The 21,774-nt window shown below is 43.6% G+C and overlaps 1 protein-coding gene across 6 annotated transcripts in view; it reads left to right on the top strand.

The window, feature by feature from the left end:
* Window positions 1-21,774, top strand: part of LOC110522814 (Rho guanine nucleotide exchange factor 28a) — a 111,268-nt gene that overhangs the window by 68,361 nt on the left and 21,133 nt on the right. For 3 of the 6 annotated variants that reach the window (XM_090234068.1, XM_036976986.2, XM_036976988.2), the window contains 14 exons: window positions 5,367-5,479; window positions 5,649-5,789; window positions 6,354-6,604; window positions 6,933-7,058; window positions 7,285-7,402; window positions 7,781-8,035; window positions 8,164-8,240; window positions 9,007-9,185; window positions 9,329-9,420; window positions 10,193-10,381; window positions 10,517-10,743; window positions 11,945-11,992; window positions 15,488-15,691; window positions 16,757-17,062. In XM_090234068.1, the coding sequence (XP_090090194.1) occupies window positions 5,367-5,479; window positions 5,649-5,789; window positions 6,354-6,604; window positions 6,933-7,058; window positions 7,285-7,402; window positions 7,781-8,035; window positions 8,164-8,240; window positions 9,007-9,185; window positions 9,329-9,420; window positions 10,193-10,381; window positions 10,517-10,743; window positions 11,945-11,992; window positions 15,488-15,691; window positions 16,757-17,062 (2,326 nt within the window). Of the gene's footprint in view, window positions 1-5,366; window positions 5,480-5,624; window positions 5,790-6,353; window positions 6,605-6,932; window positions 7,059-7,284; window positions 7,403-7,780; window positions 8,036-8,163; window positions 8,241-9,006; window positions 9,186-9,328; window positions 9,421-10,192; window positions 10,382-10,516; window positions 10,744-11,944; window positions 11,993-15,487; window positions 15,692-16,756; window positions 17,063-21,774 lie in introns of all 6 variants that reach the window. The other 3 variants (XM_036976985.2, XM_036976987.2, XM_090234067.1) reach the window with 2 other exon arrangements.

Consider the following 21,774-nt stretch of genomic DNA (forward strand, 5'->3'; position numbering starts at 1 on the left):
TAAAATTATTTTTTAGGGGTTTTGTATCATTTGATTTACCCAATATGCCTACGACTTTGAAGATGCAAAATATGTTTTTTTTGTGAGACAAACAATAAATAAGACAAAAAACAGAACTTGAGCGTGCATAACTATTCACACCCCCAAAAAGCCAATACTTTGTAGAGCCACCTTTTGCAGCAATTACAGCTGCAAGTCTCTTGGTGTATGTCTCTATAAGCATGGCACATCTAGCCACTGGCATATTTGCCCATTCCTCAAGGCAAAACTGCTCCAGCTCCCTCAAGTTGGATGTGTTCCGCTGGTGTACAGCAATCTTTAAGTCATACCACAGACCACTCGAGTGTTGCTTTAGCAGTATGCTTAGGGTCATTGTCCTGCTGGAAGGTGAACCTCCGTCCCAGTCTCAAATCTCTGGAAGACTGAAACAGGTTTCCCTCAAGAATTTCCCTGTATTTAGGGTCATCCATCATTCCTTCAATTCTGACCAGTTTCCCAGTCCCTGCCGATGAAAAACATCCCCACAGCATGATGCTGCCACCATCATGCTTCACTGTGGGGATGATGTTCTTGGGGTGATGGGAGGTGTTGGGTTTGCGCCAGATATAGCATTTTCCTTGATGGCCAAAAAGCTCAATTTTAGTCTCATCTGACCAGAGTACCCTTTCTTCCATATGTTTGGGGAGTCTCCCACATTACTTTTGGTGAACACCAAACGTATTTGCTTATTTTTTTCTTTCAGCAATGGCTTTTTTTCTGGCCACTCTTCCGTAAACCCAGCTATGTGGAGTGTACAGCTAAAGTAGTCTTATGGACAGATACTCCAATCTCCGCTGTGGAGCTTTGCAGCTCCTTCAGGGTTATCTTTGGTCTCTTTGTTGCCTCTCTGATTAATGCCACCCTTGCCTGGTGAGTTTTGGTGGGCGGCCCTCTCTTGTCAGGTTTGTTGTGGTGCCATATTCTTTCAGTTTTTTTTAAATAATGGATTTAATGGTGCTCCGTGGGATGTTCAAAGTTTCTGATATTTTTTTATAACCCAACCCTGATCTGTACTTCACAACTTTGTCCCTGATCTGTTTAGAGAGCTCTTTGGTCTTCATGGTGCCGCCTACTTGGTGGTGCCTCTTGTTTAGCGGTGTTGCAGACTCTAGGTCCTTTCAGGACAGGTGTATATATACTGAGATCATGTGACACTTAGATTGCACACATGTGGAGTTTATTTAACTAATTATGTGACTTCTTAAGGTAATTGGTTGCACCAGATCTTATTTAGGGGCTTCATAGCAAAGGGTGTGAATACATATGCACGCACCCCTTTTCCGTTTGAATTTTTTAGAATTCTTTGAAATAAGTTATTTTTTTCACTTGACCAGTTTGAACTATATTGTGTATGTCAAGTACATGAAATCCAATTAAAAATCCATTCAATTGACAGGTTTTAATGCAACAGAATAGGAAAAACGCCAAGGAGGATGAATACTTCTGCAAGGCACTGTATAGTGTATTTTGGTTAAAAGACTAAACAATATACCACATTAGTTACTTTTTACTAGTAACACATTTATTGTTCTAGATACATCACAAAGCATGTTCATCTGTTTTTTTGTGTTTTGTTGGTGTAATTTTAGCGGCAAAAAATATTTTGGCTGGGAAAATATCTGAGTGGCTGGTAGATTTTTGATCTACCAGCCACAATGGCAGGTGGACCAAAACGTAAATGTTATGCCCTGATGTATCTCTAATGTGGTTATACATTTGACAGGAGCTTAGGAAGTACAGCTCAGTTTCCACCTCATTTTGTGGGCAGTGGGCACAGTGCCGTTGGAAAGTATTCAGACCCCTTGACTTTTTTCACATTTTGTTACGTTACAGCCTTATTCTAAAATATATATATGTTTAAAATCCTCAGCAATCTCATTCCGTACCCCACAATAACAAAGTGAAAACAGGTTTTAATTTTTTTTGCAAATATATTTTAAAAAAACAACAGAAATACCTTATTCAAACCCTTTGCTATGAAACTTTAAATTGAGCTTAGGCGCATTCTGTTTCCATAGATCATCTTTGAGATGTTTCTACAACTTTATTGGAGTTCACCTGTGGTAAATTCATTTGATTGGACATTGAGCCACTCCACTATAAAAGGCACATGACAGTCCAATTGGAGTTTGCCAAAAGACACCTAAAGACTCTCTGACCATGAGAAACAAGATTCTCTGGTCTGATGAAACCGAGATTGAAATCTTTGGCCTGAATGCCAAGCATCACTTCTGGATGAAACCTGGCACCATCCCTACAATGAAGCGCAGCATCATGCTGCGGGGATGTTTTTCAGCGGCAGGGACTGGGAGACTAGTCAGGATTGAGGGAAAAATGAACAGAGCAAAGTACAGAGCGATCCTTGATGAAAACATGCTCCAGAGCACTCAGGACCTCAGACTGGGGTGAAGGTTCACCTTCCAACAGGACAACGACCCTAAGCACACAGCCAAGACAACGCAGGAGTGGATTCGGGACAAGTCTGAATGTCCTTGAGTGGCCCAGCCAGAGCCCGGACTTGAACCCGATCGAACATCTCTAGAGAGACTTGAAAATAACGTTCACCATCCAACCTGACAGAGCTTGAGAGGATCTGCAGAGAAGAATGGGAGAAACTCCCCAAATACAGGTGTGCCAAGCTTGTAGCGTCATACCCAAGAAGACTTGAGGCTTTAATCGCTGCCAAAGGTGCTTCAACAAAGTACTGAGTAAAGGCTCAGAATACTTTTACAAAATACATTTCTCTCAGCCTATTGCAGACAGTCTGAGCACTGATGGAGGGATTGTGCGTTCCTGGTGTAACTCGGGCAGTTGCTGTTGCCATTCTGTACCTGTCCTGCAGGTGTGATGTTCGGATCTACCGATCCTGTTCAGGTGTTGTTACACGTGGTCTGCCACTGCGAGGACGATCAGCTGTCCGCCCTGTCTCCCTGTAGCGCTGTCTTAGGCATCTCACAGTACGGATATTGCAATTTATTGCCCTGGCCACATCTGCAGTCCTCATGTCTCCTTGCAGCATGCCTAAGGCATGTTCACGCAGATGAGCAGGGACCCTGAGTCAGTAGAAATGCCTCTTTAGTGTCCTAAGTTTTCATAACTGTGACCTTAATTGCCTACCGTCTGTAAGCTGTTAGTGTCTTAACGGCGGTTCCACAGGTGCATGTTCATTAAATGTTTATGGTTCATTGAACAAGCATGGGAAACAGTGTTTGAACCCTTTACAATGAAGATCTGTGAAGTTATTTAGAGTTTTACGAATTATCTTTGAAAGACAGGGTCCTGAAAAAGGGACATTTATTTTTTTGCTGAGTTCATATGTTGAAGAGGGTGGGTTTCAAGCTGCATCTCTGAGTAAAGAAATGTGAGTGTTTATTGCCAATATTAACTTCACTCTTGTTTTTTGTGTACATTGATTTTATAATGTCATATGTTTTTTTCCCCTACACCGCTTTCCATCACTTTGTATAGCAGACCATCATGCAAAATTGAGTCAAATTGAGTCAAAAGCTTTTTTGAAATTAACAAAGCATGAGAAGACTTTGCTTTTGTTTTGCTTTTGTTTTGTTTGTTTGTCAATAAGGGTGTGCAGGGTGTATACGTGGTCTGTCCTACGGTATTTTGGAAAGAAGACAATTTGATATTTGCTCATGACATTGTTTTCACTTAGGACATTTTGGAGTCTGCTGTTGATGATGTTATAATTTTATTCAGGATACTATCAACACCACAGGCCTTTTTGTGTTGGAGGATTTGCATTTTGACCTGTAGTTCATTCAATGTAATTGGAGAATCCAGTGGGATCTGGTAATAATTAATAGCTGATTCTAAGATTTGTAGTTGATCTTGTATATGTTTTTTTCTGTTTGTTCTTTGTTATTGAGCCAAAAAGATTAGAGAAGTGGTTTAGCCATACGTCTCTTTTTAGAATAGGTAGCGCTTCGTGTTGTTGTTGGTTTAGTGTGTTCCAATTTTCCCAAAAGTGGTTAGATTCTATGGATTCTTCAATTAAGCAGACTTCTGACATGCTGTTCCTTCTTTTTTCTTATTGTATTTCTGTATTGTTTTAGTGTTTCACCATAGTGAAGGCATAGTTTCAGGTTTTCTGTGTTTTTGGTTGGATGTGCTTATCAGTTTCTTTCATGGGGTTTTGCCTTCTTCATCAAACCATTTGTCAATGTTGTTCATTTTCTTAGGTTGTCTGCTTGACGTTTTTAGATTTGATAGCGAAGCTGAAAGGTCAAATAATATACAGTTTAGGCTTTCTACTGCCAAGTTTACAACTTCACTATTGCAGTGAAATGTTTTGCCCAGGAAGTTGTCTAAAAGGGATTGAATAAGTTGCTGCCTAATTGTTTTTTGGTACGTTTCTACACTTCTTTCCTCCAATCTACAGCGTTTCTTAATAGTATGCAGTTTGTTCAGCTTTGAGGCCTCATGATTATTTCTTTGTTCAAGTAGGCTATGATTTTTCTGTGATCTGATAGGGGTGTTAGTGGGATGACTGTGAACGCTCTGAGAGACTCGGGTTGAGGTCTGTGATAAAGAAATCTATAGTACAAACTGCCAGGGGATGAGCTGGAGGTGTACCTACTATAGGAGTCCCCCTGAAGCCTACCTACCATTGACTATGTAGAGACAAGAGTTGTGCCCAATTTTTGTTGGTTGTTTTGTCATAGTTGTGTCTAGGGGGCCATATTTGGGAGGGAATGCTGTCATCTCCAGGTTGGTGTTTGTCCCCGTGTGCTGAGAATGTCAGGTTCTCAGACTAGTACGTGTCCCTGGGCCTAGACATGATTAACCTCTCCCTCTAGGATGGAGAAGCCATCTTCATTAAAGTGTGGGGATTCTATTGGGGGGGGGATCTAGGTAGCACACATGAGGACATTTTTCTCTGTTGAGATAATTTCCTTATTAATTTATAGCCAGATGTAAAATGTTCCTGTTTTAACTAATTTAATAGAGTGGGGTATGTCTGCTCTATACCAAATTAGCATACCCCCTGAGCATACCCCCTGGGTTCCTTCTCTTTCGTCCAAAAGCAGATGACCTCAGACCTTGTCTATTCCAGCACAAGATAGTGAAAGCTTTGTGTTCCATAATGTCCAGTGTTGTTATTTGTGTGGTTTAGGTTTGAGCAGAGCATGCTGAGCGTGTGATACATGCCTCTTTGGTCACAGGCAGGGTGCCCGTTGCTCTCTCTCTCTCTGTCTCCTACTCTCCCTAACTATCTATCTCTCACTCTCAGTATATTACAGTAAGATTGTGATTATGATTTTTTGGGATGATACTTACTGTATGTTATTGACACATTGTCACTGTCCCGGCAGGCTTAGTGAGAGTCCAGAGGCGGAGTCTGACAGCAGGTGGTGTCCTGGCCAATCAGAGGAGCTTCTGCAGACCACCGAGTCGTCCACGTCCACTGACTCCTCCGTCGGAGAAGGTACTGCAGGGATGGGAACCCAGAAGGGACAACACAGACCGTCAATGCTGTCCATTTTGTGTCAAACCATTTTCCATTGGAAATGCAGAGGAATGATGATGAACAGGTGTTAGAAAGAGACCTATGATTCATGTCTTTCTTACAGTTTGTCCTTCCACTCCCCAAGTAGACTGTGTGGACGCTAGTCTCCATGGTGACCTGGATGCTGATGCTCTGGACTACGAGGCTGAGTCTTGGAGTCTGACAGTGGAACACACGTTCTGTAAGAAGCAGGACAAACGGGTGGTCAAGAGACAGGATGTTATCTATGGTGAGAAAACACTGCGTTCATATGTAATGAAACCAGCTGTTTTGTAATACAGTTAGTGAGTTATAAATGAGTAATGAGTGCTGAAATGTTAAGGGGCATAGCACAGGAAAGTTTATGGTTTGTTGTTATGGCATGTCCAGTGGATCGGTTGGTCTACAGAAACCTTTGTCATCTTGGAAAGGTGGATAATTGGACTGTGTGTATGTGCGTATGTGCCAGCATGTTTGAGGGGATCAGTTTGAGAAAGGCAAGGTATTGCTAATATTGATCACATAATGAGCAGTTAGTTGGGATGCAAGATGATTTGAAGATCAGTGATTATGTGCTGGCAGACTACAATCTAGTCGATCTCAAACATGCACTGTGTGCACAGGAGGTTGGTGGCATATTTATTGTGGAGGACGGGCTCATGATAATGGCTGGAGCGGAATGAATGGAATGGTATCAAATACATCAAACACATGTTTTCCTTGTGTTTGATGCCATTTCATTCGCTCCGTTCCAGCCATTATTATGAGCCTTCCTCCCCTCAGCAGCCTCCACTGACTGTGTGTGTCCTCTCAGAGTTGATGCAGACAGAGATGCACCACCTCCAGACACTGAGGATCATGGCTGAGGTGTTTCGGCGAGGGATGAGGGAGGAGGTTCAGTTGGATGCGGGTGCCGTGGACCGTGTCTTTCCTTGTCTGGATGAACTCCTCCTCCTCCACCACAACCTCTTCAACGCCATGAGGGAACGCCGCCACAGCTCCGCCAAGCCACATGGGGACAGGAACTACGTCATAGTACGCATCGGCGACATCCTGTTGCAACAGGTGCGCTGTTAAAATAAAGTCCTTTGTAACACAAAAACTAGTGGCAGCTGTTTCCATACAGTCATATGGAATCTGTGCAGACAGAATGACCTCATGACCCCTAGAAATACATGCTGAGTCTGAATTACAATGAATCAGTACCTCCACAAAACCTGGGTAAATACAGATATTGTTTTTTTTTGTTTGAAACATTGCCAATGCCCATTCACTCTCTCCTGTAATTCAGTAATTCAACCTCAAGAAACATGACTGTGGTGTTAATGTTCTATTTGACTGATTGAGTACGTTGGATCTAGATTGACCTAATAACTTCCCATTTCTGGTGCAGTTTTCTGAAGACAGTGCAGAGAGGATGAAACAGGTGTATGGAGAGTTCTGCAGTCATCACACTGAGGCAGTCACCTTCTTCAAAGAGTTACAGCAGCACAACAAACGATTTCAGACCTTCATCAAGGTACGTTTGGCTTGTCTGCTTAGAAGACTACTCAAGTCGCACGATTGAGAAGTTGTATTGAGGAGTTATCTGTCTCTACAAGTTATGTCTCGATATAGGATACCTTGAGAAGTTGTATTGAGGAGTTATCTGTCTCTACAAGTTATGTCTCGATATAGGATACCTTGAGAAGTCGTTATATTGTATATTCCACTTGTGACTAATGATTGATTTTGTGTTTCTATAGCAACAAAGTAATAACTATTTGGTCCGGAGGAGAGAGATCCCAGAATGCATCTTGTTGGTGACCCAGAGGATCACTAAGTACCCTGTTCTGCTGGAGAGGATTCTGCAGTACACTCAGGGTCAGTCTGCCTCGCTTTGCATTGCTGCCCTCTGCTGTCAGGATCAGATAACACGAACAGGCTGGTTTTATGTTGGACAGGTGGTTTTATCATACAGCTCAGCTATCAGTGTGAATATACAGCAGTTAGAGTAACAGTTACAGTCAGAGATTACATGAAGACTTTGACAAAAGGTCAACAATGTGCTGTATTTGAAATATAACTTCCATACTGATATGATGGTAACTGGATGTATAGTATTGCGCTTACAACTTCAATGTGCCCAAATATTTTCTCCCTCTCTCTCTCTCTCTCTCTGTGTCTCTCTCTCTGTCTCTCTCTCTCTCTCTCTCTCTCTCTCTCTCCCCCTCCCTCCCCTCCCCCCTCTCCCTCTCTCAGTGGACAGTGAGGAGCACATGGACCTTTCCAGAGCTCTGGTTCTGATCAAGGAAGTGATCGCGGCAGTTGACCTGATGGTCAGTGAGTTTGAGCAGGGTCAGCGGTTACAGGATGTTCTGAACAGGATGGAGAATCGGAGCTTTGCCAAGCTGAAGAACGGGCACACCTTCAGAAAGCAGGATGTTCTGGGGCCAGGCCAGACCCTCAAACACCAAGGCCTGTTACTGTGGAAGACCGCCACTGGACGACTCAAAGGTCTCACACACTGGTCAATCAATCAACCCAAACAATCAATCAGTCAATCAATCAATCCATTTCACAGTAATGATAATATTGATAATGGATTGCATTGTTTACAACTGTCTTGTGTCATATCTCTGCAGATGTCCTGGCTCTCCTTCTGACAGACACACTGATCTTCCTCCAGGAGAAAGACCAGAAGTTCATATTCGCTGCTGTGGTATGTCTATGAAAGGATCTTGTGACATTTGCTGTTAAAGATGCAGTCCGGGATCTTAAGCACTTACAAATTCATTACATATTGCAGGACGTAACATGGCGGTAGGTAGCCTAGCATGTCAGCGTGTTGAGCCAGAAACCGAAGAGTCACTGGTTTCGAATCACCTTGCCGATTAGGTGAAAGATCTGTTAATGTGCCCTTGAGCAAGGCACCTAACCCTAGTTGCTCTGGATAAGAGTATCTGCTAAATGAAATGGAGGACGAAGGACACAAGTTTCAGTTTTGTCTCGTGAGCACTACTTTCAAAACTACTGGCTGAAATTATACAAAGCCTCTGGAGCATCACTTTAATGGAATAAGACAAAATAAACTCTACACTTCAATTCAGTTCCTTTAGACTAAGTCTGATAGCTTTGGGCTACTGCTCTCTGCTCTTCTTTATCTTATGTGGGGGATTAGGACTCAAAAAGACATGTCATCCTGGATGGGGTAATACACAATCTCTTATTTTATGTGGGGGATTAGGACTCAAAAAGACATGTCATCCTGGATGGGGTAATACACAATCTCTTATCTTATGTGGGGGATTAGGACTCAAAAAGACATGTCATCCTGGATGGAGTAATACACAATCTCTTATCTTATGTGGGGGATTGGGACTCAAAAAGACATGTCATCCCCTACATCTGTGAATGTTGGCCCTCTGTTTTCATGAACTTTACTAATACGCTGTCATCCTCCCATTCTGTCTGTCTGTGCTCCTCAGGACCAGAAGCCCCCAGTGATCTCTCTCCAGAAGCTGATCGTCAGAGAGGTAGCCAATGAGGAGAGAGGGATGTTTCTGATCAGTGCGTCGGCCGCAGGGCCAGAGATGTACGAGGTCCACACTTCCTCGAAAGACGAACGCAACACCTGGATGAGACTAATCAGAGAGGCAGTAGAGAGGTCAGTCAGGGGAGGGAGGGGTGTGGGAGTGTGTGGGTGGGGGGTCTCTCTCTTTCTCTCTCGCTCTCTCTCTTTCTCTCTCTCTCTCTCTCTCTCTCTCTCTCTCTCTGGATGTGTGTGTGTGCCTAAAAAAGTCTGTCCAGCTGTCCAGAGGAAGAGGAGGAGAACACTAATGAGTCAGAAGAGGAGAGAAGAACAGCTGAGGCCAGAGTCCAGAAGATACACAAACTACAGGGTATTTATATCCATAACCTATATATAGCTTGTCTGTCATATTCCCTGTACTTCTATATCTGTTGGTGACTGGCATTACCGCTGCTACTGCGATTTCTGAGTGTTGATTATGATTTATTGTATCAGAGCCTGAGGTATTTTGTGTTGATTGGGATTTATTGAATGTATGTGGTGTTATTCTGTCAGAGCCTGAGATATTGTGTGTTGATTGTGTATTAAAATGTTTATTGTGTATTACTACTGTGAAGTATTTCTGTTTTGTTGTTGTGTCAGAGAACCTGTACAGTCAGGACCATCAGATCTCATTCAGTCTGTAGGAGAAGCCACAGATATATTAATTATAGTTTATTCATTTTATTGAACCTTTATTTAAGCAGGGAGTCATACTAAGACCACGGTCCCTTTTGCAGATGGGCCCTGCATGAACACATCAGTAAACAGCAATTACACTATACATGTCTATATATACATGTCAATTACAGAACACATGAAAAAGCAGACACACAACACGAAAAGCAGAACACAATCATATGAAACAAACACATTACTCCGCCAACTTCAAGGACTTTTGGAGATCATTCCACATGAGAGGCAAACAAAACTAAAATCAGATGAACCTAACTCAGTGGAGATTGAATTGATCTCCAGGGAAAGACATGAATGTGTTATCTGCCAAAGAACCTGTCCAGTCCGGACAATCAGATCTGTTCTAGTCTGTTTATTCATGATTATTGACTTTGTTAATGATAGTGTATTAATGTGTTATCTACCAGAGACCCTATCCAGTCAGGATTATCAGATATGCTCCAGTCTGGAGGAGAAGCTACAGATCTATGCTGACCTGTCTGTCCTGAGGGGCGAGGCCCCCCAGGAACCACATCCTGAGCCACACCTACTGGTCCAGCCAAACCCAGAGGAGGTGCCCCAGGCTGCAGTACTGCTTACTGCCGCGCTCAGAGAGGGTGAGACAATATACCTCAGTATAAGACTCACTGACCATCGTTAGCTTCTTGAACATGTTGTCCATTTCCTGTTGTAGAGTGTCCAATGTCTTACTCTGTTTCTCTGTGGGTATCCCCCCCCCCCTCTCTCTCCAGCTGAGAACCTGAGGACCACTCTGTCCTCGCTGACCTTTTCCCCCTTCAGCTCCTGCAGCCCTCCCAGGGACCCCCTGTCACACCCTGTGTCCCCAGCCTGCCCTCCTACCCCCCTGGACACCCCCTCAGATGCGGAAGCCTCTCTTGGGGACCCTAATACCAGGGATGGGGAGTCAGCCTCCCAAGTCCTTGTACTGCAGTCCCTGACTAATAATATCAACCTTAAGGTAGGTCTCCTATGCAGTGTTGTCTTAGCTATATACCATAGATATTGTAGCGAATTCAGGGCTAACCCGACAGGGCTTCAACCCTGGTCTCTGTGACTGTCAGTCCAACACCGTAGCCATCACACCAAGAGGTTAAAATGCCAATGGGCTTTGCAGTTGAAGCCATAGGCTTGTTGTAGTCTTGAGCTGCTGAAATGTGTACTACGTTCAGTGTTCATTTTGGCCTTGACTTCTCACCTTCCTCCTTCGCTTCTCATGGTGGCTCAACAATCCCAACAGTTGTTTGAATAATTTAACACCATCTATTAGAATTACATTTCAGCCTTGATGTGATAAATTATTAATATCTTAATAATACAGGAGAAAGTCAATTTAGCTTTCAAAGGTACCGTCTCATTAAAAATAGATGTAGAGAATTATATCCCAATTTCCTCGGACACGTTTGTGCTATCGTTAGCATCTTTATGTGTGCCCTGGCCGTGAGGTAAAGAACTGTGATAAGAAAAATAAGTATTGACTGGAAGCTGTGAGGTAACGTAGTGTACAGAGTGGGTCTACATACACTATCGGACCACAAGGTGGTGGTATATGTACACTATCACATAGACTCCTCAGACAAATGGACTCTACTTAGAAAATGTGCCTTGTGATGAGAGGAGACTCTACTGCAGTCTCACCATTACATGGAACCATGACTGCAGTGTAATGCTGGAGGAAGCCAATAGCGTCTTATGCAGGTTCGGCCATCTAGGAGAGTGCAACATATTACCGATGCAGGATTGTAATTTCAACACCCTGTTGCATGAGAATTTGTAGTGTAAGGTTTAAAAAAGCTTCTGAAGTTTGTATGTTCCACTTTTAAATGTCATACCTTATTTTCTCTTACGGAAAATATATCAACTCCATTAGTTATAATCCACATAATAATTGACATTTCCTGTCGCTGTAGGATTATTTTCCTGCAAGCTGGCTCAAATTAAGATCCTACATCTGTAGGAGAGTGAAACTCTCCATTCTCACTCACTAACACAGGAGTACTAGAACCAATCCATTTATTTGTATTTTATCGAGGGTTCTTATAGAGGGAATGTTATTTGTGGAAGGATGAAGTCATGAGAAGATCCTCATAAAGTGAGATGAAAGCCTGACTATTAGCTACTGTTTATCACGTGTTAACTGTGGTTGTCTTCCTCAATAACAGGTGTCCCACAGTGTCCAAAGCTTGACCCAGTTACTCTATAGTCTACAGGTGAGCTTATCCCTATGGGAGGTGAATCACACACGCACACGCACACACAAGCACACCCTGTGTATCTCATCTCAGCCACTAATTTCCATTCGACACACAGACCCAGTGTCTTCTCAGCAGGAACAAATATATCCTGTTTTAGTGCCACATTCAGGTTGCAGTCTTAGTATGTATGTGTGTGTGTGTGTGTTGTCACGAACCGGCTCAAAGCCCGTAACAAAGGGAGACAACGTGGAGATAAGGAGTAACAAAATATATATTTATTAACTAAAGCAACTAAGGAAAATATACAATGGTGTGTGTAATCAGTAGTGTAAGTGAGTGTTTTGCATGCATGAATGTGATAATGCAGGGTGTTGAAAGATGCCAAAGCAAACAAACAAAAGGCCACTAAGAACCACAACACAATCTACAAAGGTGTCTGCATGGAGAGAGTCTCCTCCATGAATGTGGAAGAGGTCTATTTATCCTGGGAGACACCTGGCCCAGGTGTTTCCCATGAAGCTGACGACCCTCTCAACTCCGCCCACCGGCATCCTAATAAGGAAACAATAACAAAGACAGAATACGGCAGACAGAGTGGGAGGGTCGTCCTTCACAGTGTATAGTGAGGGAAAAAAAGTATTTGATCCCCTGCTGATTTTGTACGTTTGCCCACTGACAAAGAAATGATTAGTCTATAATTTTAATGGTGGATTTATTTCAACAGTGAGAGACAGAATAACAACAAAAAAATCCAGAAAAACGCATGTCAAAAATGTTATAAATTGATTTGCATTTTAATGAGGGAAATAAGTATTTGACCCCTCTGCAAAACATGACTTACTTGGTGGCAAAACCCTTGTTGGCAATCACAGAGGTCAGACATTTCTTGTAGTTGGCCACCAGGTTTGCACACATCTCAGGAGGGATTTTGTCCCACTCCTCTTTGCAGATCTTCTCCAATTCATTAAGGTTTTGAGGCTGACCTTTGACAACTCGAACCTTCAGCTCCCTCCACAGATTTTCTATGGGATTATGGTCTGGAGACTGGCTAGGCCACTCCAGGACCTTAATGCGCTTCTTTTTGAGCCACTCCTTTGTTGCCTTGGCCGTGTGTTTTGGGTCATTGTCATGCTGGAATACCCATCCACGACCCATTTTCAATGCCCTGGCTGAGGGAAGGAGGTTCTCACCCAAGATTTGACGGTACATGGCCCCGTCTATCGTCCCTTTGATGCGGTGAAGTTGTCCTGTGCCCTTAGCAGAATAACACCCCCAAAGTATAATGTTTCCACCTCCATGTTTGACGGTGGGGATGGTGTTCTTGGGGTCATAGGCAACATTCCTCCTCCTCCAAACACGGCAAGTTGAGTTGATGCCAAAAAGCTCAATTTTGGTCTCATCTGACCACACCACTTTCACCCAGTTGTCCTCTGAATCATTCAGATGTTCATTGGCAAACTTCAAACGGGCATGTATATGTGCTTTCTTGAGCAAGGGGACCTTGCGGGCGCTGCAGGATTTCAGTCCTTCACGGCGCAGTGTGTTACCAATTGTTTTCTTGGTGACTATGGTCCCAGCTGCCTTGAGATCATTGACAAGATCCGTGTAGTTCTGGGCTGATTCCTCACCGTTCTCATGATCATTGCAACTCCACGAGGTGAGATCTTGCATGGAGCCCCAGGCCGAGGGAGATTGTCAGTTATTTTGTGTTTCTTCCATTTGGGAATAATCGTACCAACTGTTGTCACCTTCTTACCAAGCTGCTTGGCGACGGTCTTGTAGCCCATTCCAGCCTTGTGTAGGTCTACAATCTTGTACTTGACATCCTTAGAGAGCTCTTTGGTTTTGGCCATGGTGGAGAGTTTGGAATCTGATTGATTGATTGCTTCTGTGGACAGGTGTCTTTTACACAGGTAACAAACTGATATTAGGAGCACTCCCTTTAAGAGTGTGCTCCTAATCTCAGCTTGTTACCCGTATAAAAGACACCTGGGAGCCAGAAATCTTTCTGATTGAGAGGGGGTCAAATTATTATTTCCCTCCATTAAAATGCAAATCAATTTATAACATTTTTGACACGCGTTTTTCTGGATTTTTTGTTGTTATTCTGTCTCTCACTGTTCAAATAAATCCACCATTAAAATTATAGACTGATCATTTATTTGTCAGTGGGCAAACGTACAAAATCAGCAGGGGATCAAATACTTTTTTCCCTCACTGTATGTGCCCGCACGTGCGTCTATACGTGTGTATATGTATTTGCCTGGCTGCACCACAGCTTCTGTAAACAGAGATCCAACAATCAGCTGGATTGTCTGAAGCTTGAAACGCCAGACAGCCAGGCAGTAAGCTGCTGGAGAGAGGAACCCAATTATCCTATTCTTAGTGGGAGAGAGACCAGAGGAGAGAGAGACTTTTCTCCTGCTCTGCACAGGGAGCATTTGATGTGTTGATGTAGATGGAGTCTATTCTGTTTGGTGTGTGCACAGTATGTGTTTGTGTTAGTAATGTGAAGCGTGTGTGTTTGCGGGTGTGTGTGTGTGTAGCCTACTGTACATAGTGACATTTCTTGTATATTGGTATGTGTTTGTATGCAGTCTATACATGTGTTCTAGGCCTGCTTGGCCTAACAATATGTAGCTCAGCCTTAAAGTACCAGTGAGTATTTGGTTTGCCGTTGACTGTCACAATGTCGACTGACCCATTTTTGGTATTCAAATCACCTGCTTCTATTGCCCCCATTAACCTTGGCTTGGAGCCACACATGGCCATCGACGGTTGGCCCAGTGTGGACCCATTTGAATGGCTGCGTTGATCCCAGTCAGTCAGCAGCCAGCCAGCCAGCCAATTGGCCAGCTAGTCAGCCAGTCAATCAGTCAATGAGTCAATCAGTCAGCCATCCAACCAGCTAGTCAGTCAGTCAGCCATCCACCCGGCAAACCAGACAATAAGAGCCAGCCATCCAGCCGACCAACCAGTCAGACAGCCAGCCAGCCAAATAGTCAGATAGTCAGCCAGCCAGCTAGTCAATGAGTTAGTCAGTCAGTCAGTCAGTCAATGAGCCAGTCAGCCATTCAGCCAGCCAGTCAGTCAGCCAGCCAGTCAGTCAGTCAGTCAGTCAGTCAGTCAATGAGCCAGTCAGCCATTCAGCCATTCAGCCAGCCAGTCAGCCATTCAGTCAGCCAGTCAGTCAATGAGCCAGTCAGCCATTCAGTCAGCCATTCAGGCAGCCAGTCAGCCAGCCAGTCAGCCATTCAGTCAGCCAGTCAGCCATTCAGTCAGCCATTCAGCCAGCCAGTCAGCCAGCCAGTCAGCCATTCAGCCAGCCAGTCAGCCATTCAGCCAGCCAGTCAGCCATTCAGTCAGTCAGTCAGTCAGTCAGTCAATGAGCCAGTCAGCCATTCAGTCAGCCAGTCAGTCAGCCATTCAGCCAGCCAGTCAGCCAGCCAGTCAGCCAGCCAGTCAGCCATTCAGTCACGTTATCGTCACATATTTGTTTCCTCTCTGCAGGCGGCGGTAACCATCCAAGACAGTTTCTACGAGGTTCAGAAGTTCCTCCTCCATGAGCGTGACCGCCACTCCCCCCGCTCTCCGAGACCACACACCCCATGTCTCCGTGGCAACGCTCTGCAGGAGCAGGAGAAGCAGCGTAACCTGGAGAAGCGCCGTGAGGAGGTGGCGGCAGCGGTACGGCTGCAGGGCAGGCTGCACCAGGTAGGATAAGTTAGATTAATCAATGAATTGATTAATGAATTTAGGGCGACCTTATCGATTCCAAAATAAGGGAATCACATTATCGAAAAAGGCAAATTTAAGTGATATTTTATGTGTAGCGTTTTTCTCCCCACAGTAAATAAGTAAGCATACACTACCGTGTCCTTGTTTTTGAAATAAAAGCAAAAAAATGTGTCCGTTAAAAAAATATATAATTGATCAGAAATACAGTGTAGACATTGTTAATGTTGCAAATGACTATTGTAGTTGGAAACGGCTATTTGCATAGGTGTACAGAGGCCCATTATCAGCAACCATCACTCCTGTGTTCCAATGGCACATTGTGTTAGCTAATCCAAGTTTATAATTTTAAAAGGCTAGTTAGAAAACCCTTTTGTAATTATGTTAGCACAGCTGAAAACTGTTGTTCTGATTAAAGAAGCAATAAAACTGCTTTCTTCAGACTAGTTGAGTATCTGGAGCATCAGCATTTGTGGGTTCGATTGCAGGCTCAAAATGGACAGAAACAAAGATCTTTCTTCTGAAACTCACCAGTCTATTCTTGTTCTGAGAAATTAAGGCTATTCCATGCGAGAAATTGAAGAAACTGAAGATCTCGTACAACGATGTGTACTACTCCCTTCACAGAACAGCGCAAACTGGCCCTAACCACAATAGAAAGAGAAGTGGGAGGCCCCAGTGCACAACTGAGCAAGAGGACAAGTACATTAGAGTGTCTAGTTGGAGAAACAGACGCCTCACAAGTCCTCAACTGGCAGCTTCATAGTACCCGCAAAACACCAGTCTTAACATTAACAGTGAAGAGGTGACTCTGGGATGCTGGCCTTCTAGGCATAATTTTTTTTGCTTTTCTTTCAAAAACAAGGACATTTCTAAGTGACCCAAAACTTTTGAACGGTAGTGTATATCTACTATGCACACTCACCTCTTATTGTACTTTGCCAGGATTTATTAGTTTAAAAATATATTTTTTTATTAAACGATTTATCGCGGCCCAAGCAACCATCAACTAATGGATTCTGTTGAACCTTTCCCTACCTCCAGGAGAGACAGCGGTGGGAGAGGGAGTGCCAGGCGCGCCACAGCCAACAGGGGGAGCTGGAGAGCAGGCTGGAGGAGAGGGAGAGACAGTGCCACCTGGAGTCTGAGAGGCTGAAACAAGAGCGGGAAGAGCTGGAGGAGCAGCTGGAGGAGTACCAGCAGAGCCTGGAGAGGCTGAGAGAGAGTCAGAGGAGTGTGGAGAAGGAGAGGGAGAGGCTGGAGACCCAGCAGAACCTGCTGCAGAGCTGGAGACACAGCCGACAGAGGAGCCTGCCTGTCATGGTCATACCCCTGGACCGCTGTCATCAGGTGTGTGTGAGGGGGGTGAGTGGGTTCTCACAGAAGGCCTCCTAGCCTGTAGCTAATACTCACTGCATGAGTGTGAATGAGAGATGCTGAGAGTAAATATACTATAAGGGTTGGCATTTATTGTCATGAATCTTGCCCTGGAGGCAGCTCTGCAGAGTGGTCACAAGCTGGCACAGTCATAAAGTCATAAAATCTGATTATAAACTACAGGAGGTTGGTGGCACATTAATTGGGGAGGACGGGCTTATGGTAATGACTGGAATCAGTTGAATGGTATCAAATATATCAAACATAATGCCTAACCCTAACCTTTAAGTAGAACATTTTAGCAACATGAAATCTTATTAAAATCTGTTCACATACACCCACAGGAAGCATATGACACTTAAAAAATAAAACATCTAATATGGTCATTTTCACGTTTTCATATATTCTCAGAATGCTTGTGAATTACGTATACTAAGGCATTTGTGAACATTCTACAGCAATAGAGTGGTGGGAAAGAGACCTAGAGTTTAGACAATTAATAGACACTGCAGTAAATTATACCTAATAAAAAAATCTGTCTTGTCCAAGACCTGAGTCTACACAGGACGGTGAGCTATAGCCAATCAGAGCTACAGTAGGCCTTTATACAAACAAGCTATTTGCCACACGGGCCTGCCATCATTCACTTTGAACGGGACTGTGTGTTTACAGGTAGTAGCAACAGTGCGACTTTAGATCATTAGAACGCATTTGCCAAAAGCCCCAAAATACACCTGAATGGATTTGTGCAATTATGTAAATACCACTGGAGTCCTCTTACATTTGGGAACTTTACAGTTCTATTGATCAAACAACCATGAAGAGGTAGACTTTCTCTCCCTCAGTTATTGCACATCAACAACTACAAGATCAACAACTAATGTTAGCCAGAGCAAGATGAGCTAAAATCTAACGAAGGAACATTAGATAAACCCTCTCAAACCTTTTCAGCTAGTTGGCTGTCAAAATTACACTGATAAACAGTGGGGAATTGTAGCCTACTTCTCCTTTTTGAGCTTGCCTGCCAATGTATGCATGTCCCAACCAAGCACCCAATCTAACTGGCTAAAGTTAGCTAGCTTGCTACTTCCAGACACAAATGAGAGAACACCTCAATCTGACCATTTTACTCGCCGTAGCAGAGCTGGTAAGGCTGTTTTCATGTTATGTTCATGTAAATGTTATACATTTACTGACACCGGCATATTCAGCGGGTGTTGCTCGCTCGTAAATTCATCAGTTATTTTGTGCTCTGGCACACTCAGACTAGAGTGCTCTGAAATCTGAGTAGATAGCCAGAGTGAATTTTCAAAGGCAAGAGATATGCTAACTGGATAACAGTCATTCAAGTTCTTTCTAGCTAACCAAATGACACCTGCATCTCTAGATGTGTATAGCCACCGAAAAACGATGAGTCACTTACCTCCGATGGCATGACATCCTCCTAGCAGCTAGCTAGCTGGCTAACGTTAGGCTCCATGTTTTTAGCTTGCTACATAAATAGATATGCTAGCCTATTAGCCGTGTTATGACTGACTTGTGATCATTGCCCTTGCTAGTTTGATTGTATTGTCATTCCCAGCCTTAGTTACATTCGTCTGTTTTTGCCCAAAATATTGAGTTGTTGAAACTGAAACAGTGCATCCCGAATGGAGGCAGCAAACAATGTACCAGGCCAGCTGTGAATTACAACCTGATAGCAATATTTTTTGGACTACCAAGAAATGTATTGGTGAATTATATTGACCATTAATTTAACTGCATCCATCTATTCTGCCAACAGTGCCTTAGTGTACATCATGGAATGTTGAGTCAAATAGAACCTATTTTTAAAACCTCTTATAAAGTTTTTAGTTTTTATATTGAACCTTTATTTAACTAGGTAAGTGAGTTAAGAACAAATTCTTATTTACAATGACGGCCTACACAATGATGGCCAAACCCGGACGACAATGGGCCAATTGGGCGCCACCCTTTGGGACTCCCAATCACGGCCGGTTGTGATACAGCCTTGATTCCCAAACTGGGAAATGTATATTTTTTACTGATATCATGATTGTCTGTTTGTTTCATATCTGCAAAGTAGTTAAAACACTGTCAGTTCCACTTTAGAAAACTAATTTGTGTTCATACATTTTTACGATATAGCCAATTTTGACATTGCAGCTGGCCCATCTAGCAGAAATCGCTCAGTTCTGCCTCCAGGGCAAGATTCATGACAACAAATGTCAACCTGCTGCTGTATGTGTGAGTGTGAACCAAGGTCATGTTTCTCCCTGGGTTAGAAGTTCATTATTGAGAAGTGCCTCTCTCTCCCAGGACAAAGTGTAGCCAGCAGCCAAAGCTACGGTGGCCCACTCTGTCACACAGAGCAGCTCCATCCGGGCCCTTGATATACGACCTGCGGTAATGAGAGCAATTTCAGCGTCATCTGTCTCAACACTCAGCAGCTCCGCTCGCTAATAAACAACTTCATGATTGATGATAATTAAACCGCAGAGAATAAAAGCTCCAGCGACAAAATAATTAAAAGCATGCGAACGCCGCAAACCAATCAATCCTCTCCAAAATACTTTAATTATTCATATCGACACTTTGTTTGAAAAGCGAGTGGAGCGGGCCTGCAGTGAAATATGCCCCCAAGCTGAGAGGAGAGGCATAGAGAGAGAGAGAGAGGGAGAGAGAGACAGAGAGAGAGGTGGGGAGAGGAGAGGCAGGGAGAGAGGACAAGGGGAGATAGGAGAGGGAGAGAGAGGTGGGAGAGGAGAGAAAAGGCAAGGAGAAAGAGGGGGAGAGAGCGTGAGAGGAGAGAGAGAGAGCGAGAGGAGAGCCAGAGAGAGAGAGGGAGAGAGAGAGAGAGAGAGTGAGAGGAGAGACAGAGGGACAGAGAGAGAGAGCGAGAGGAGAGAGAGAGGGAGAGAGAGAAAGCGAGAGGAGAGACAGAGAGAGGAGAGAGAGAGAGAAAGCAAGAGGAGAGACAGAGAGAGGAGAGAGACAGAGAAAGCGAGAGGAGAGACAGAGAGAAAGCGAGAGGAGAGACAGAGAGAGGGAGAGAGAGAGGGGGAGAGAGATAGTATAAATAGAACAGTGTTCCTATACTCTGCCTGCCTCTCTACAGGACCTTATGGGGAGGGTGTATGTTAAAACCAACGACCTCATGAACCTCATTTGCCCCCTGGCCTAGGCCTCCGTGGGGTTGAGCTTGTGTTGTGAGGTTCAGCAGGTGGGATGATTCAACGTGCATAGAGTGGAATGGGAGGGGGGTCTCATATTGTAAGTAGTTTTAGGTTGTAGTTATTATAGGAATTATAGGACTATTTCCCTCTATACCATTTGTATTTCATTAACCTTTGACTATTGGATGTTCTTATAGGCACATTAGTATTGCCAGTGTAACAGTATAGCTTCCGTCCCTTTCTCTCCCCTACCTGGGCTCGAACCAGGAACACAGCGACAACAGCCACCCTCGAAGCAGCGTTACCCATGCAGAGCAAGGGGAACAACTACTCCAAGTCTCAGAGCGAGTGATGTTTGAAACGCTATTAGCGCGCATCCCGCTAACTAGCTAGCCATTTCACATCGGTTACACTAGCCTAATCTCAGGAGTTGATAGGCTTGAAGTCATAAACAGCTCTATGCTTGAGCTGCTGGCAAAACGCACTAAAGTGCTGTTTGAATGAATGCTTACGAGCCTGCTGCTGCCTACCATCGCTCAGTCAGAATGCTCTATCAAATCATAGACTTAGTCACAACATAATAACACACAAAAATACGAGCCCTAGGTCATTAATATGGTAGAATCCGGAAACTATCATCTCGAAAACAAGACGTTTATTCTTTCAGTGAAATACGGAACCGTTCCGTATTTTATCTAAGGGGTGGCATCCATTAGTCTAAATATTCCTGTTACATTGCACAACCTTCAATGTCATGTCATAATTATGTAAAATTCTGGTGGCCCAAACTGTTGCATATACACTGACTCTGCGTGTAATGAACACAAGAGAAGTGACACAATTTCATCTGGTTAATATTGCCTGCTAACCTGGATTTCTTTAAATATGCAGGTTTAAATATGCAGGTTTAAAAATATAAACTTCTGTGTATTGATTTTAAGAAAGGCATTGATGTTCATGTTTAGGTATACATTGGAGCAACGATACGCACCGTATCAATTGTATGCAATGCAGGACACGCTAGATAAACTAGTAATATCATCAACCATGTGTAATTAACTAGCGATTAGGATTGATTGATTGATTGTTTTTTTATAAGATATGTTTAATGCTAGCTAGCAACTTACCTTGGCTTACTGCATTCGCGTCTCCTCGTGGAGTGCAATGAGAGGCAGGTGGTTAGAGCGTTGGACTAGTTAACTGTAAGGTTGCAAGATTGAATCCCCCGAGCCGACAAGGTGAAAATCTGTCGTTCTGCCCCTGAACGAGGCAGTTAACCCACCGTTCCAAGGCCGTCATTGAAAATAAGAATGTGTTCTTAACTGACTTGCCTAGTTAAATAAATATTAAATAAAGGTGTAAAAAAAAAAATCAAAAATGGGCAAAATCGGTGTCCAAAAATACCGATTTCCGATTGTTATGAAAGCTTGAAATCGGCCCTAATTAATCGGCCATTCCGATTAATCGGTCGACCTCTAGTAAACATACAGATAAACCATAACACTAAGA

Source organism: Oncorhynchus mykiss, chromosome 5 (assembly GCF_057628025.1).
Source record: "Oncorhynchus mykiss isolate SJ-2025 chromosome 5, ASM5762802v1, whole genome shotgun sequence".
NCBI lineage: Eukaryota > Metazoa > Chordata > Actinopteri > Salmoniformes > Salmonidae > Oncorhynchus > Oncorhynchus mykiss.